General features: G+C 40.1%; 3 protein-coding genes across 3 annotated transcripts; 1 reads left to right on the top strand and 2 right to left on the bottom strand.

The window, feature by feature from the left end:
* Nucleotides 1-4,084: 4,084 nt before the first annotated feature.
* On the bottom strand, nucleotides 4,085-5,664 carry LOC121808795 (NAC domain-containing protein 100-like; the record flags this gene model as incomplete). The annotated part of the gene is made up of 3 exons (XM_042209371.1): nucleotides 4,085-4,475; nucleotides 5,165-5,420; nucleotides 5,511-5,664. Coding segments are annotated over 3 exons (801 nt in total), but the record flags the coding sequence as incomplete, so codon positions are not given.
* Nucleotides 5,665-10,351: 4,687 nt separating this feature from the next.
* Nucleotides 10,352-11,221, top strand: LOC121808796 (uncharacterized mitochondrial protein AtMg00810-like). Its single transcript, XM_042209373.1, has 2 exons — nucleotides 10,352-10,571; nucleotides 10,770-11,221. Exons 1-2 carry the CDS (start codon nucleotides 10,352-10,354, stop codon nucleotides 11,219-11,221), a joined length of 672 nt encoding a protein of 223 aa, XP_042065307.1.
* Nucleotides 11,222-12,493: 1,272 nt separating this feature from the next.
* LOC121807293 (legumin B-like) lies at nucleotides 12,494-14,193 on the bottom strand. The gene is made up of 4 exons (XM_042207509.1): nucleotides 13,829-14,193; nucleotides 13,482-13,750; nucleotides 12,982-13,401; nucleotides 12,494-12,920 (listed from the first exon to the last, which is right to left on the bottom strand). Exons 1-4 carry the CDS (start codon nucleotides 14,160-14,162, stop codon nucleotides 12,543-12,545), a joined length of 1,401 nt encoding a protein of 466 aa, XP_042063443.1. The 5' UTR covers nucleotides 14,163-14,193; the 3' UTR covers nucleotides 12,494-12,542.
* Nucleotides 14,194-17,764: the final 3,571 nt, after the last annotated feature.

Consider the following 17,764-nt stretch of genomic DNA (forward strand, 5'->3'; position numbering starts at 1 on the left):
TGCTCTTGCCTAAGAGCATGTAGTAAAATAGTAATAAAAGTGGGTCCGGGCCCACATCCGTGCTCGTTGTCAAGAGCATGGATGTGGATGCTATTACCACCCCAGGTTGGGCCGACGGGAGTGGATCCCCTGCTGTTGTGGGAACACAGCAGGGGCTGTTGTGCCTTCAAAACGACGGCGTTTCCATTTAATTACTTCAGCCTTTACCTTCTCAACTTTTACACACCTTAGGCCACCCGCAATGGGGCGCTCGATGGCACGCCCGATGGCGTCCATCATCCTCGGGCGCGGACGATGCCCACATTGTGGGTGGCCGCCATCGTCCGTGCCCTACGTCCGCGGCTGATGCATAGGGCGCGCCCTACGTCGCGGACGATACCATTGTGGGATCGACGGACGATAGGCCATCGTCTGCGCCATCGGGCGCCCCATTGCGGGATCGGCGGACGATGGTCGCGAACGATGGCACGCGTTTTCGATAGCTATTTAAACCTCGTTTCTCATTCACTTGTTCGAACGTCTGATTGCAGACTATTTTGCTGATCAACCACGGTGGGGACAGACTGTTTTCCGCTGTCAGTTTAGAATGCTGTGTTACCTTTTTCTGCATTGTCTAGACGTTGTCATCACGTGATGAATACTTCACGTATCGGGAAGACGGCGTCGGCAGACCCGGTCTTACACCGTTGCAAAAGTGCACGGCTGCTCTCCGTCAGTTGGCCTACGGCACCACGACGGACATTTTCGACGAGTACCTCCACGTCGGGGAGACAACAGGCCGGGAGTGTCTGAAGAGATTTTGTAGGGGAGTTGTGGAGGCCTACGGCGACACATATTTGCGCAAGCCGACTGCCGCTGATTTCCAGAGCCTGATGAAGATGCACGAGCCGGCGCACGGCTTTTCTGGAATGCTAGGGAGCATCGACTATATGCACTGGCAGTTGAAGAATTGTCCGACGGCGTGGAGAGGTCAATTCACAAGTGGATACAAGGGCAGCCACCCGACGATGATCCTCGAAGCCGTCGCTGACCATCGACTCTGGATCTGGCATGCTTACTTCGGCGTAGCCGGGTCGAACAACGACATTAACGTCCTCAACTCATCCACCCTCTTCACCGAGCAATGCAATGGCAACGGCCCGGCCATCGAGTTCACTGCCAACAGCCGCCAATACCACATGGGGTACTACTTAGCCGATGACATATACCCACGGTGGCCTGTTTTTGTGAAGACGATCAGCTGCCTAATTGATGAGAAGAGGGCTTTATTTGCGCAAAAGCAGGAGTCGGCGCGGAAAGATGTCGAGCGGGCATTTGGTGTGCTCCAAGCACGGTGGGCAATTGTGAAGGGGCCGGCTCGTCTCTGGTTCAAGGAAGTCATCGCCGATGTCATGTATGCGTGCATAATCATGCACAACATGATAGTCGAGCATGAGGGTGGGAGCATCACCGACTGGAACGATGATGACGGTGCATCTAGCTCGTCCAACACGGCGACCGAGCCCCCCGCTAGAGGATTACCGTCGTGCTTCAATGAGGTTCTAGCTAGACAAGCCTCAATGCGCAACCAACAAGACCATGTTCAACTCATGAACAACATGATTGAAGAAATGTGGGCCCGTAACCGCCGTCGTTGAGTTTGCGTATTTTTTTAATTCGTATTGTAATGTATTAATTTCTATAAATGAAATGAAGTTGTTTCCCAATTTTTGTTGTTATTTAAATATTTAAATAAAATAAATATTCATAGGGCGCACCTTAGGGCGCGCCTTAGGGCGCCACATTGTAGGTGGGGGTAGGAGGATAAAACTGATGACGTGTGGCGCCTTAGGGCGCCCCATTGCTAATGGCCTTAATCATTTCCATCCATTCAAATTGCTTTCAGCTGTTGCCTGCCGGCTGCTCTCACCAATCCATAAAATATTTTAGTGATCTATGTTGAATAATGATTTAAATTTAATACTCCGTAATGATTAATTAATTGAACAACTCATTAAAATTTTTGGATTAGTTATTTTACTAACTAAAATTTCACATTTTATATTTAGTTGCATGGTCGTTTAAATTTAATTTAACGACTACAATTATAATAAATTAATGTTAGATCAATTTTATATTTAATTGCATGGCCAAAATTCAACGAAAAATTATAATTTAGCACTCCTTCCGTCCCTGAAACGTATGAACCTTTTCCTTTTTAGTCGGTTCCTATAAAATATGAACATTCTATTTTAAAAATTATTTTCTCTCTACTAAGGTGAGACTCATTCTTCATTAACAATACTTTAAAAACTTTTTCTATCTATTTCTCTCTTATTTTACCAATTATGCATTAAAACGCGTGACAAACAAATGTTCATTCTTTTCAGGGACAGAGAGAATAACAATTATACCTGAATTTGAATATTAGATGAGTTTTCAAATTTGATAAATTTATAGTGTAAAACTAGTCTCTTTGTCCTCATTGTGTGCTCCAATTTTTCATTTGGTTCGTCCCTTATTAATTGTTAGTTTCACTTTTACTATTTTTGATAATGGGCCATATATTCCACTACTGCATTTCTCTCTCGATGGAAGATGACCCTTTCCTTGAGCGACACGATACATTATGCAAATTAATTTTGTGTGTTGAGTGGAGAGAATAAAGTAAACGAGAGCAAATAAAATAGAAAAAAATGTATTTCTATTTTTAGGAATAAGTCATTTTGTTGGGATTAAAAAAAGTGAGTTATCTTCAGTGAGACGGATGAAGTATATAAAAGTACAATCCACATACCATTGACACTAACTTTTTTAATCCAGTTTCCTTTACATTTAATAAAATACGTGTCAGAGTCAAAGTGAGATACATATTGAAACGAAGGGAGTTTGAAATAAAAACTCCCTATTGCAATTAATAAGCTCTAATTATAATTTAAATTTTTAAATATTAGATAATCTACTAGGAGTATTACATTTACTTATAACTATACTAGTTAAAATAATTTTAAACTATAGGAGTAGTACAATTTTTATTACTACTAAAAATCACTAATTAGCAGATTATTAAATGATTATAATTACATCGTCACACGATGTGGACAGTAGAATAGTTCTTATACTAAAATCATTGATAACATATAATTATAGATTCTACCGCTTCAAGTGTAGCTTGATTCAAAAGGTAAAGAATACAATAATTAAATGAAAACGCCGTCGTTGGAAGGCACAGCAGCCCCTGCTGTGTTTCCACCCACGAAAAAAAACCGGGCCGACAGTATTTTTGTTCTCATTTAGCCTGTAGTTGCTACTCTAATATCTACGCATTAATAAAATCTAGATGATGAAAATTTATACCTGTACATATAAATGAATGTGTTTTTTTGTAGAGAAATTATTATTTAATTCTTTTAATATATTCATTTTTTAAAGTTGCATGTGCTAAATATTTATTTTGTATGAATTGACTTCAGATACAAAAGAGATTATGTTACCGTTTACGGAATTATGAATTTATTTACGATCCTTGATCTATTGCATTTCGATTTTATGCTTTTGTTAGTTATCCATTAAGCTAATTCAAAATTAAGATTAAAATACAAGTCCATATGGAGTTGGCGGCCTAAAAATTATGAGGGTTCAGAAATTGGTTCACAGAGAGAGCTCCACCTGCGCATCAAAAATATACTACTACTAGTACTAGTAAATCTAAAAAAGTAGATATCTCAAAATTAATCTAGCATCATAATACAAGAAAAAGTCCCCCAAAAGAAGAAATGACTTATTAAGGCAGAATCCAAGGCACAGGATTTGATCATCTTTTTATACATGAAGAAGCAACAATCTTAATCTTAATAAGTACTACTATCTACTAAAGAGGAAAGTTCACATTTCTCTAAACTCCCAAGTCTTTTGCCACTCCTTTTATTCTAAATCTACGTTATCCAAAACTCAGTAGTTCCACAAGAAATCTAATTATATTTGCCGTGTTGAAATGATGGAAATATCTTGATCATCATCGTACGGACCAACTCCAACTTCATACATAGAGATGGCCGTAGCTGTTTCATATTATTTTGTGAAAAATCAGCTGCAGCATTTTGTTTCATGTAGTATGAGCTATTTGTTCCACACCACTTATCGGTTCTTGCTTCAAATCAGAATCTGGGAAATGAAAATTTTCGGTGCATGGAGTGGGTTGAGACGAAAAAGTTGTAGCCGGATAAACGAGATTTGTGTTTGAAGAAGAGGTGTATTCTTCAACAGATATATCTTGATTATCCTGTATTAGATTGGAGAAGCAGGTCACATGAACAGCAGCATTCGTATGTCTCGTATTTTCACCAGATGAAAAATCCACCAATGGAGGTAAATCAAGACTAGATTCAACACAGCTCAACATTTCTGATATGTGGACTTTCTTTTGTCCTAGAGTCTTGTTGAATACTTTGCAAACTACCCATTCATTCTGCAAGACTGAAAAAACAAATTGATTGCTTGAACATAGGAAACAGAGCAAAACAGGGGAAAACAGAGGAAATTTGTGAATCTTAGGCCATCCACAATAGGAATAGCCCAGCCATAGCCTAGCCACAAACTCCTCCTGCCACATCATCAACACTAAAAATCCTTCTGCCACATTATAAATAGCCCACCCATAGCCTAGCCACATCATAAATAGCCCAGCCACATCAATAGCCACATCACTCAAAATTATATAAAACAAATAATTAACAATCACACAGAATACGCAATTTAATTTACGATACATATACGAGAAAATTCAATAATATTATTAAAATTTAAAAGTACATTAATTAAAAAAAATTATATAATTAACAAAAAAAACTACTGCCGTGCAGTCCTCCGCGCCCATAACTCTTCAATTAAATTCTTTTGGAGTCGAATATGAGCCTCCGTTTGGCGCATGTCGGGCAAGTCTCGTATATATAGTGTTTCGGAAACAAAAAAAAAATTAAAAATTCGCGCTAGGCGATCCGGACGCTGCAATAGCGCCTAGCGGATCACCTAGCGCACCGCCTAGCGCCACGGAACCGCCTAGCGCTAGGCGGTTTTTTTTCGCGAAAATTGCTGGGAGGCTGCAATAGACCGCCTAGCGCACCGCCTAGCGCCAGCGCTCGGCTAGGCGGTGCGCTAGGCGCTATTGTAGATGCTCTTAGAAAACATATTGTAGCTCTTTCCTTGCAATCTGTATTCATGCATAACCCAATTACTTTTTACTCCTCTAGGGGCTCTCCCTACATAGAAAACCAAAGTCTTTTTCATCCCGACCAAGATTTTTGCTCGGTAAATCTCCTTATCCCTCCCGGTGGCCGTCCAGTACCCAGTACTCGTAGCTCGATTAAACCTCAACCCAGTCGGGTACTTCCTGTCTTTCAAACAAAAAAAATGCCACTCTTTCTCCCCAGTCTTCGCCTTCCCTGCCAAATCCGAAACATATTTTGAGATTAGAATATGGATTAAACACTCAAAGAATCAAGAAAATCTTATTACATACTAGTATAACTTACATGGCAAATCCCAAGGCTCAACCTTGTTTAAGTCAACCTCGCCCATAGCTTTCGTGGTGAAATTGGGGTCGAGTACCTTCGGAGATAAGTAATGAGACACGAGCTCTTCACCGGTCGGATGGAATCGGAAACCTGGGGGCAATGGCGGATCAAAAAATTAAATATCATGAGGTCGAACGACATTATAAATATTTAAATAATATTTATATAATTATTTTTATAACAATATATTTTAATATCAATAATTTATGTGAGTATGGATATTCTTAAAACATCATACTCCATTTGTCGCACCTTTTGAGTACCGAATTTTAAAAAATGATGTTTAGAAAATTAAGTGAACGAAAAAATAAAATAGAAGATGAGATAAATAACAGAAGCAAAATGATAAAGTAAACGAATAATTATGTTATATTTTGCCAAAGAAAAAATGACTTACATTAGCTGGGACGTCAAAAAAAATACGAGTCGCTTATAGTGGGATGAAATGAGTATACTTTTTCTGTAACATTCAAATTTTTAAAAATTTAAAATAATTTGAATATGAATAATAAGGTTGAAATTTTAAATTATAAAACTAAAATTAGAAGAAAATAAGAAATATTTACTTAACATAAGTAGGTGTTTATTTTAGATAAGTTTATTTAGTGATATAGAAAAAAGTATATGTAATAGTATTAATTAAAATTATTACAAATAAAGAAAGAAAATTTCAAAGGCCATTTTACAATTAGAGTACATAATTCAAGATCTCTAATTTTTAAAATTAGTAAATTATGGGTGCATCTTTATTGATGCAATTTAAGTCTTGGTCCCTAGGTAAATATTGGGAAGAAAAAACAATAATGAGAACTCCCTTCTCACTCCTCACCCATAGCCAAACCCATTTTCTTTTCTCTCTCTTAGGCGAAAAAAATTAAAAGCCTCTTCTCGACATCGGCCGCCTCCGCCATGATGCCGCCGCCAGATTCCGGACTTCGTCCCGCCTCACTTCCTTTCTTTCTCTCTGCTCGGTCTTATCTCACACTGCGTGAGGTTGGGGCGAAGACGTGAACGCCGTAGGGTCAGAGGTCGAAGAAAGGTTCTTTCCGGCGGCACTCGACCCCACCTGGATCCGCCGCTGCCTGGGGCAGTTTTAGTGGTTGATCACACAAATCATAATTATATAATCCTTCCATTCTTGAAACTACAATAACTGTTTAAGATAAATGTAACTTATCTTCTTCCGTAAGTGTTTATGATCGAAAAAGGGATGCTTGTATAAGATGACAACTCTTTCAATAATTGTTTTATAGATGCAAATATAAGCTCGGATTTTAATGAAGCTTTGACTAGACAGTGTTAGAGTGTGGATGGTCTATTGTAAGAAATTTATAAAATGAATGAAAATGTGAAGAAGCATTGTTCCTGTTGGATCCTCGTTGGAGTGAGATGTGGATCAATATCGATCGGTGTCAAAAGCAACCGGTCGATTGCGGTGAGAAAGGCGTGAACCAGTTCAGGGTTTACACCAACACAAAGAGGCTGCTCAGATTTCTCGCGGGGCTCAACGACGAACATGAGGGAGTCCGGCGGGACATCCTCAAAGAGGTATCACCACCTCCGCTGGAAACCGCCTATGGGTGGGTTAAAAAGGAGGCGGCCCGACGAAGGATGGGGCCACCAGAATCCCCAAACCAGATCACCCATAACCACGGAGGAGGAGAAGCGCAGGGAATCGGACATGGACTGGCTGCTCAAGGACAGCGACCAGGTGGTCACTGGAACGGAAACCCAAGGCAACCCGCCACCGCTCACCGCCCGGGGAACAAACCGGTGGACAAATCAAAGCTGTGGTGTTCCCACTGCGGAATGCAAAAGCACACTCGCGAAACGTGCTTCCAATTGCACGGATACCCCGAATGGTGGGAAGAGAGGCAAACGGCGAAAGCCAAAATGGTGGTCGGGATGTCAGCCGGAGAGGAGACGGCGGCTAAATCGACTGGAAATCGCGATTCAGTCGGACGGGGGAAACAGAGGGACGAACCAGAGGCTCCCAGCAGAGGCGGGAGCGGTGGAGGGGTAATTGGAGCCGGCAATTTCGCCGGCAAAGCACGGAGCAGACAGGGGGACGGCGGAGCATCTCTCGGAGGTAACGGGTTAGGGTTTATCGGCCCTAACCCTAATTGCACTAATATTCCTCAATGTTACCCCAAATTATGTAACCCTCCCCCAAACTTTAGTAAATTACACCCAGTACCCCGTTTTTTGCATAGAGACCCCCCGACATTTATTAAATTTCGAAAAGAACCCCACCAATATGATATGTTACAGCATGACCCCCAGATTATAGATTTTTGCGAAAACCCCCCTGATTATTTTGAAACAGTGCATACTAGTCCTATCCCATTAAAAAATCAGTTTGAGCCTTTGGACCATATTTCCGCTGCATTTACAGTAAAACGGGATACATGGGGTGAGGAAAAGGGTTGGATATTCGATTGTGGGGCAACCGACACCATGACACCAAATAAGAGTGATTTTGTTAATTTTAGTGATATCACTAAAACCTACATACAGACTGCTAGTGGTGAATTAATTACAGTGGCTGGGGCGGGAACCATTGAAATATCCCCGACCTTGAGATTATCAAATTGTCTCTATGTTCCTACTCTATCTCAAAGATTGATGTCTATAAGCCAGGTCACTAAAGAATTGAACTGCACGTTACTGATGCATCCCGACTTCTGTATTTTGCAGGATATTCGGACGAGGAAGATACTTGGGCGTGGCACTGAGAGCCAAGGACTCTACTACGTGGATGAGATAGCTCAACAAGGCAGTGCGATGCTGGCTCACGGGTCCACGAAAAGGGAGATTTGGCTTTGGCACCAACGACTGGGACACCCTTCCCCTGGTTATTTTAGTTTACTTTTCCCTAAACTTTCTATTCCAAAAGACTTTTCGTGTGAAACTTGTGTTTTGGCCAAGAGCCACAGACAATCATTTAAACCATCGAATACTCGTATGAATTCTATTTTTTCCCTTATTCATGCTGATGTGTGGGGTCCTGCACCTGTTATTGGGGGAAATGGGTGGCGATATTTTGTGATTTTCGTAGATGATTGCACTAGGATGACGTGGATATATTTTCTAAAACACAAATCTGAGGTAGTCGATAAATTTATCCTGTTTTTTAACCTTATCCAAACACAGTTCCAAACCATCATAAAAACTCTTCGATCTGATAATGGGAGGGAATTTCTGAACCAAAGAATGACAGAATTCCTCACTGAAAAAGGCCTTGTCCACCAAACCACCTGTCCCTATACTCCAGAACAAAACGGTGTAGCAGAAAGAAAAAACCGAACCATTCTCGAGATAACCCGAGCCTTGATGTTTGAATCCAAAGTCCCCACCCACTTCTGGCCTGAAGCAGTTACAACCTCTATCTACCTCATGAATCGACTTCCCACAAAAATCCTACACAAAAAAACCCCCTTGATATTCTCTCCAAACTCACCAAAATACCTCCACACCTTAACCTCCAACCAAAAGTTTTTGGATGCACTGTTTACGTCCACATTCCAAAACATGAGAGAACAAAGCTATCACCTTGTGCTACCAAATGTGTGTTTGTGGGGTACGGGGTAAACCAAAAGGGATATAGGTGTTATGACCCGACTACAAAACGCATAGTCACCACAATGAATTGTAACTTCTTGGAAACAGAGTTTTACTACCAAACCCAACTTAGCAGTCAGGGGGAGAGTGAGTCATACAACACAGTAGACTACCTAAGTTGGTTTGTGCCTGATTCAAATCACTCCAACGAGGATCCAACAGAACCAGTTAGCACTGTCACCGAGCAGGTCTCGACCACTGTAGAGGATTCTCAACCGCGTTCCAATATCTCGCCTCGACGGATATCCGAGGAATCTGAGGTAATTTCTGATCCACCTCAAGAAAATAGTACTACTGATCCTGTTGTGACAGAAACTGTTGAGGAAAACACTACTCTAGACGAGGATACAGGTCGATATATCCTTCCACCGCGAAGCAACCGTGGAATTCCGCCAAAGAGGTTTTCACCCGAAAAGACGGGAAGAAGGAGTCAGTACGCGGTAGCTAACTTTGTGAAAGGGAACTTGGCCACGATGGCCAGGGCATTTGAAGCAGCACTCTATGAGGAAGAGGAGATTCCCTATACAGCCGAGGAAGCATGGAAAGTTAAACACTGGAGAGATGCCATGCTCGTCGAGATGGATGATCTACTAAAGAACAAGACTTGGGAGATTAGCGAACTACCAAAAGGGGCTACTACAGTGGGATGCAGATGGGTGTTTACAATTAAAAAAAGACCTGATGGAGCCATTGACCGATATAAAGCAAAGCTCGTGGCGAAAGAGTATACACAAACCTATGGCATTGACTATGCTGAGACTTTCTCACCAGTTGCGAAGATCAATACCGTGAGGGTGTTGTTCTCGATAGCTGCTAATCGGGACTGGCCTTTACACCAGTTCGACGTGACGAATGCCTTCCTACATGGAGAACTGACTAAGCCAGTTTACATGGTTCCTCCACCAGGATTTACCGGAGACTTCCGAAGTGGGGAAGTTTGCAAACTCAAGAAGACATTGTATGGCCTCAAACAATCTCCGAGAGCATGGTTCGGAAGATTTACTGAAGTAATGAAGAAGTATGAGTACTGTCAAAGCAACTCAGATCACACCTTGTTCCTTAAGAAGAAGAATGGTAAGATTACATGCCTCATTATTTATGTTGATGACATGATTATCACTGGTGACGATGCAGAATGAATAGAGCAACTGAGGAAGAATCTATCCAAGGAGTTCGAAATGAAGGATCTTGGTCATCTAAAGTATTTCTTGGGAATAGAAGTACTTAGATCAAAGCAAGGGATCTTTATCAACCAAAGGAAGTATGTGCTGGATATCTTGGCGGAAACTGGAATGGTTGATTGCAAACCAGTGGACACTCCAATGGTCCAGAATCACGGACTACAAATCCGTGAAGGAGCTAAGTTAGCTGATCGAGGGAGGTATCAAAGGTTAGTTGGTAAACTTATTTATCTATCTCATACCAGGCCAGACCTGGCATATGCAGTTGGAGTAGTTAGCCAGTTCATGCACGCACCACAAGAGGAACATTGGGAAGCAGTGTTGAGAATAGTACGATACTTGAAGAGTACCCCGGGACATTGAGTATTGTTCAAAAAGCATGGGCACTTGGAAATACATGGTTATACTGATGCAGATTGGACAGGAAATCCAAATGACAGAAAGTCGACTGCGGGATATTTCACCTTTGTAGGAGGTAACTTGGTAACATGGAGGAGCAAGAAACAAAAGGTAGTGGCCCTGTCGAGTGCCGAAGCAGAATTTCGAGGGATTAAGAGTGGATTGACAGAGGTCTTATGGCTCAAGAGATTGATGACAGAACTCGAACTCAAATCTACACAACCATGTAGACTATTATGTGATAACAAGGCAGCCATTAGTATCTCGGAAAATCCAGTTCAACATGACCGTACTAAACATGTGGAGGTAGACCGGCACTTTATAAAGGATATCATTGATGCAAAGATAGTAGAGTTGCCCTATGTCAAGTCAGAGGATCAACTGGCAGACATCTTGACCAAAGCAGTTAATTCAAATTCTTTTCGAAGTGTATTGGACAAGTTAAACATTGGTGATCCCATCACTTAACTTGAGGGGTAGTGTTGGAAGGAGAAGATTACAAAGAATCACAAGGCTGATTTTCCTACAATCACAATTAATAGGAGATTAGCAATTGATTCTTACCATGTATATAGAATTAGGGTTAGAGTAGAAGATCTTACCTTAATTGTATTCCTTTGTAAAGCCTATAAGATAGGCGTGTATACTGCCCATATGATTTGAGATAGTGAATAAAATTATTCCCCAAATTCGATTCCTGAACCTATTTTATCATGGTATCAGAGCGGGTCGCCGACTGTGGGTCATATTTAACTGATCCAGCAGTATATCTGGGCTGAAATCGAAAAAAATGACTGACCCAGCAGTATAACTGGGCTGAAAATTTGGGCCAAGTGGTCCCAACCGATCGAAAAAAATTGGACCGATTGTCCAATCGATTAGAAAAAAGTCCAACCCCTCCAAGATTCACCTTGAAGGGTTTGAGGGAGGGTGTTGGCAATTGAAACTAAAAATATAACATATAACTGTCCCACATCGGTGTCAAGAGAAAACTGAAACTAGTATATAAGTCTCATGGGCCCCTCCTCCTATCACCAATTGGTTTTAGGATGGAACCCATGGATTTCTATCAGTTCCCATAGTAGCCATACTATTAGTTTGAACGTAGTAACAATGGTTCCTAATTGTAATTTACAGCTGGACCAAAGTTGAAAATTTCATTGTTATTAATTAGTAGTAGTGGGTAAATCACAAATTTGACTTTCTCCGAGTAATTATCCGAGCCTTGGGATATTTGGCATATAAAAAATTTAGGTTTTCATGTTCTTATTAAATGTCAACTTTGAACGTGGAATTGACTTTTGCTTAATGTTATCTTTTGTCAACGAAGTGGTGGGCTATGCAGTCATTTTCTATAATTAATCAGTAAAGATTATACGCCTCATTTATTTCTTGGTGGCTGTTAGGCACCTTAATTACTAATAACTACTTGTTCACCGTCTTCATTAAATCCTGGTTTAAAGTATCTATATTTAAATACACCAGCTTCGATCAATTATTTTGAGTGATAATATAAGTAATTTAAAATAATTTTTGACCATTTTATCCATTACATACATGATCTTATACTTATTTTATTGTATAAGTCTGTATTTATCCTCAGTTATTTGTTGTTGTAAGTATATGAAATCGACTTAAATGGAGGTGAGTGAGGCAAAGTGATTTATCATTTATTAGAATCAAACATAAAGATCCAGAACACTACTCCTACACATGGACAACATACATGTGCCCCATATCCACAAGGAGAGATGCTTCTTTATTGTCACAAAATTCCACAGGTTCACATTTATGCATCTCTCTGCGACGGGCTGAAGAGAGTGGACTCTTCCCTCCCGAACTTCAAGCTCCTAGCTTCATCTCGGGAGATGCCGAAGGCGTTCATGAGAACTTCATTAGGCATGGCCCGGATGGCGGACAGGCGGCCGGCGAGTTGGGCGTTCATGGCGTTGTCGTTGGTCTTGAAGGTGATCCACTCGAATCCGTTCTGGCTGGCCTTCTTCACCACAACGAAGTTCTGTGGGACTATCAGAAGCTGCCCCTCCTTCACCTCTCCGTCGAAAACCGATCTTCCTTGGGTTCCCACCACTTGAATCCTCGCACTTCCATTGGTCACGTACAGGGCGGAGTGGGCGTTTGTGGTCCATTGTGGCGCCACAATAGCATTCTGTTGTTTAATTAATAAATTAGGAATGTGTTCCAAGATTATGAAGGGTTAATATAATAACCTTGTAGAGGATTCCTCTTTGAGCGCTGAGCTGCAAGTAGTTGAGGATGGGGAGAGACTGGCTGTTGACGTTGCTGATGCGGCCGCCGCGGGGGTTGTAGAGGTCGGCGCTGGTGGGGTGATCGAGGTTCTTCTTGATTTTGTATGAGCAGAAGGTCTCCTCCAACCCATTGTAGGGTCTTCCTCGCCTTTGCGAATGCTCCTCTTCGCTCTCATACTCGGGCAGAACCATCCTCATCTTCTCCGCTCGGACAATGATGCCTCTTTCGTCTTCCTTGCCTTGCAGCCTCCTCATCAGCTCCGGCTCAGTTTTGAATGCGTCCGCCAGAAGCTGCTCGTCGAACCCGTAGAACATGTTTCTGTATTCTTTCCCTTGTTTCTGGCTCTCAGTGGATTGTGGGTTTCCAGCAAGCAAAAATTTCTGTACCAATTACATTTCCGAGTATCAATTTTACTGATTTTTCAAAATTTTCCAATGTGTCTTTAATTTTATATACTTACTCTGAATTTGAAGTCAAGCTGGTTGTTGTCATTGCCAATATCCAACATCGAGACGTACGTCAAGGGTGCGTCTCCGTCGTTGTAAACGAAGGTGGTGATGCCCTCGGGCAAGGCGATGACGTCTCCGCGGCGGAACCTCCTGAGTTTCTGGTGGCGGTCGCCTCTCCGAACATCCTCTCCCTCCCGAGCGGAGTATCTCGAGCTTGATCCAGACTCCGACTCATAAGTCTCAGCACATCCCGGAATCACGGTCCCCAAAATACCGCTGCCTACATTATTAGTAAATAGTAATTCAGAATCGAAAATTGAAAAATGTAGAAAGAAAAATATATGAGTGTGGTACGTACCTTCGACGATGAAGGTGAGTCGAGGGGCGTTGGTGTAGAAGGGCAGGACGAGACCCTTGGGCTGCACCTGGTGGCGCACGAATTCGATGCCGGCGCACTCGAATTCGGCGCTGGAAGTGTCCCAGTACTCGCTGAAGCCGGCCTCGGACTGGAATTTCAAGGTGGGTTCGCGGGCGGAGAGCTGCTGGATTTGGCATTGGGTCTTGGCTCGGAAGCGGTGCTGCTGCTGGCTCTGCATGCTCTGCCAGAACTGCTGCTGCTGTTGAGCAGAGCAGCAGCCATAGAGGAGGAACAGGAAGCTTAGGCAGAGAGAGAGCGAGAGAGCTTTACCCATGGCTGTGCTGTGCTGTGTTGTGTTGTGTTGTGATGAGAGATTGGAAAGAGGTTGTTGGTTGTTGATGTGAAGAGGCGATGGGAATTTATACAAGTAGGGACGAGGTGAGAGTCGACACGTTAAAAAAAATGGTGATACACTTGGCTGATGTAAGTGTGCATGTGTGTTTGTTTGTTATGCATGTTTGGTGACGTTGTCCACTTTTGGGTAATGTGGCACTCATATCATATGCAGAGACGGTGATACAATTTTCTTCTATCTTCCTTCATTTATAATCATTTACGTCCGCCATTTATAGTCTCATATTAACTTCGCAGAGGATTTAAGAAAAATTATTTTACTTTATAAATAAAATTAGGGAAATAGTAAGTTGACAGAATATAGACCTCACTTTTATATATTGATTTTATAATAGAATATGAGTATAATTATTTAATTAAATGGTGGGACTTGCTTACTTATAATTAAAAAATATGATAAATGAGGCTTTAAATTGTGGCTGCCCTAAAATGATTAAAATGAAACATTTTTTCATGAATGGAGTGAAAAACTTTTTTAAACAATGCATTCTTCTTTCAATTTCATGAATGGAGATGAAGGTGAATTTTATGGCCAAACTTTCTCTCAAAATTTGCCGTCGGGTTCTTGGGAAATTGTTATCAGAATTGTTCCTTGTTAAAAATCTTCTTGGCAATAGTATTTGATTAGGTCTTTAGCGGAGCAATTTTTTTATACATGTGATAATTGAACTACTTTAATTAATAAAATATTATTAATTAAGCTAAACTTAATCACAAAGTATATGTAAATCATACTATTTGTAATAAGGATATTTTTGTCATTTTACATCCTATCCAATTTATAAAAACACTATCTTACTTTCAACCCGAAAATACTATCTCATGTTAACTATCTTGGTATTTTCTATCTGTACAATCAAACTAGGCCAAACTGTCGATAATTTAAATAAAATACATAATCAGACAATTGAACTTAATATTACATAAATTGTAATACTCTCGATTTTAAGAAATCTAAAGGAAAATGGTAAAAAATATAGTAGAATGTTGATCTACTTTTATACGTTAGTTTATGAAATAGTATAATACTATAGGTGTAAGAATTTAGTATAGTATAAGTCTACTATCTAATATACAAAAATGTAAGTGAAACTTTAAGTTGTAGACAATCCAAAATAAAAAATTGAGATACTCCCTCCGTCCCGCACTATTCGCACTTTTCATTTTGGGTACGGAGATTAAGGAATGAGTGATAGACAAAGTCAATAATTACGGCTGTAGGTATAAATTGTTACTAAAAATGGAAAGAGTGCAAATAACTTGGGACGCCCAGAAAGGAAATAAGTGCAAGTAGTGCGGGACGGAGGGAGTATTATTTGGTTTGTGAGTTGGAGCCCGTGTAACTTTTCAAGGCTCGAACTGCGCAATTTCACTGTTTTCGAGGGTTATCACCCATATTACAATCGGCCAAATTTCCTCTGGTAAAACACTGTTTGAGCAAGTTTCCAAGCGATGCCCTTCTAATTTGGGTGAGAACACATAATTATGTGTTTCATTCTAAACTCTTTGCTCCCTTTCTATATCCCTCTGCAACTCCTATTTCAAATATGAGGGAGACTCACTCCAGATTTAAGGTCATCGATTTGAGCATTAATTTGGGTCCGCCAATGCACCTCCCCTTTCACTACGTCTTTTTCAACTCGTGTTTCAGATCTGAGGGGTTCTTACTCCAAATTCAAGGTTGTCGATTTGGGCTTCGATTTAGATGGTGGTGCGACCGCCGTGGCCATCGTCACCTCCTTGGCCGCCGATTGGAATCATGCCATCGGTTTTGGGGCTGTGGTGGTAGAACATCAATCTGAGATTAGCTTTTATTTACAAAGCTCCTCTTTTGAATAATGAAATATCGAAGTTCACTGTGTTTAATTGGGGATATTTTCTACTAGTTTATAATTCTAGGAAAAAAAGTATTGATCTTGCTTGTTTGTGGAACTAGCTCCACAATAGTTTATTTGATTTTGTTTTTTAATTTGGCTGACTTTGCTGTTAATGAATGACTAAATTAATAGATTGAAAATTACTATAATTCGCCTAAATTAAGAGATTGAAAATTTACTATAATTCGCCTAGTAATCTACATAAATCAGAATTGATGACTAATCCTAATTAAGAAATTGAAAATTACTCTTAATTTGCCTCATGATTACAAATCAGGATGACTAATATAATTTGAGAAATTGACAACTACATGTGTTTTGCACAATAATTTGCAAATCAAGTACTCCCTCCGTCCCAAGTTACTTGAGTCATATCTTTTGGGCACGGAGATTAAGAAATAGATGATTAGTGTTTTAAGTGGTTGTCTAATTAAGTAGATTAGTTGATTAGATGTTTCAAATATAATATTGATTTAATTTCTATGCCCCGTTTTTGAAATCAGTGATTACAACTCAATTTATATTTGAACCAAAAGTTGAATCAAGTCTAATAAAGTTTCATTACTTGGCGGTGATACCAAAAATAGATTACAAATCCACCTTCCAAATTCTGTATATGGCGGCACAAATCCACCTCCCAAATTCTGTAAATGGCGGCAGAACCAAAAGAAAGAGCAAAACAATTACAGACTTGGCGCCTAATTTAAGCATTTACTGCCTATAAATACATAATCTGAGAGTTTCACCTCTCAGCCATAGAGAGTCGCGAAGATGGATGTGAAAAATATGAGTTCACCTCTGCAATGTAGAGATTTTTAGCATAGATGAGGTGAAATTTAGGGATTCAATATTGGAATAGAGAGACAAACTGGAGAGATGAGTGAAGAGTGAGAAAGGAGGTGAAAAATGAATGTTACGGGTGAGTGGTGGGTGAGTGGTGGGTGGGTGAGATTAATTAGTTAATTACAATAAGGGCTAGATTAATTAGAGCTAATTATTTATTAAAATTTTCTAATTTTTACCTAAAAAGGAAATGACTCAAGTAATTTGGGACAATCCAAAAAGGAATACGACTCAAGTAACGTGGGACGGAGGGAGTAGTTAATTACTAAATTAATTTTTATAATAATTAGTCATATTTTTATTCTTACAAAAAAACATATAAATGTAAAAATAAAGGGTAATTTTGTCTTTTCAACTACTATTAAACACATATCTCGTGTTCCAAACAACATAAAAACCTTACTTTCTATACTATCTTACATTATCATTACTTTGGCCCGAAAACTTTATCTCATCATAACTATATGTAAATTATCATTACTTCGGCCCGAAAACTTTATCTCATCATAACTATATGTAAAATCAAACGGAAACGGTCCTTATAGTAATAGTAGTGATGACAATGATAGTAAGATTCGTGGTGTTTATTGATATTTACTTATTTTTTATTGTAAGATTTGAATTTTGATCTAAGATTTATGGTAAATTATACGGAAATACGACAAAAAAAAAACTGTAGGACTTTGGATCTTAGGCCACCCGTTAAGGGATGGAGTAAAAAAACACAGTGAGGTTTACGAGTAGTAATTTAAAGTGCGAATAGTAATTTAAAGTTAAAAGGACGGTTTAGTAACTAGCCTTA

The sequence above is a fragment of the Salvia splendens genome, chromosome 6, assembly GCF_004379255.2.
Source record: "Salvia splendens isolate huo1 chromosome 6, SspV2, whole genome shotgun sequence".
Lineage (NCBI taxonomy): Eukaryota > Viridiplantae > Streptophyta > Magnoliopsida > Lamiales > Lamiaceae > Salvia > Salvia splendens.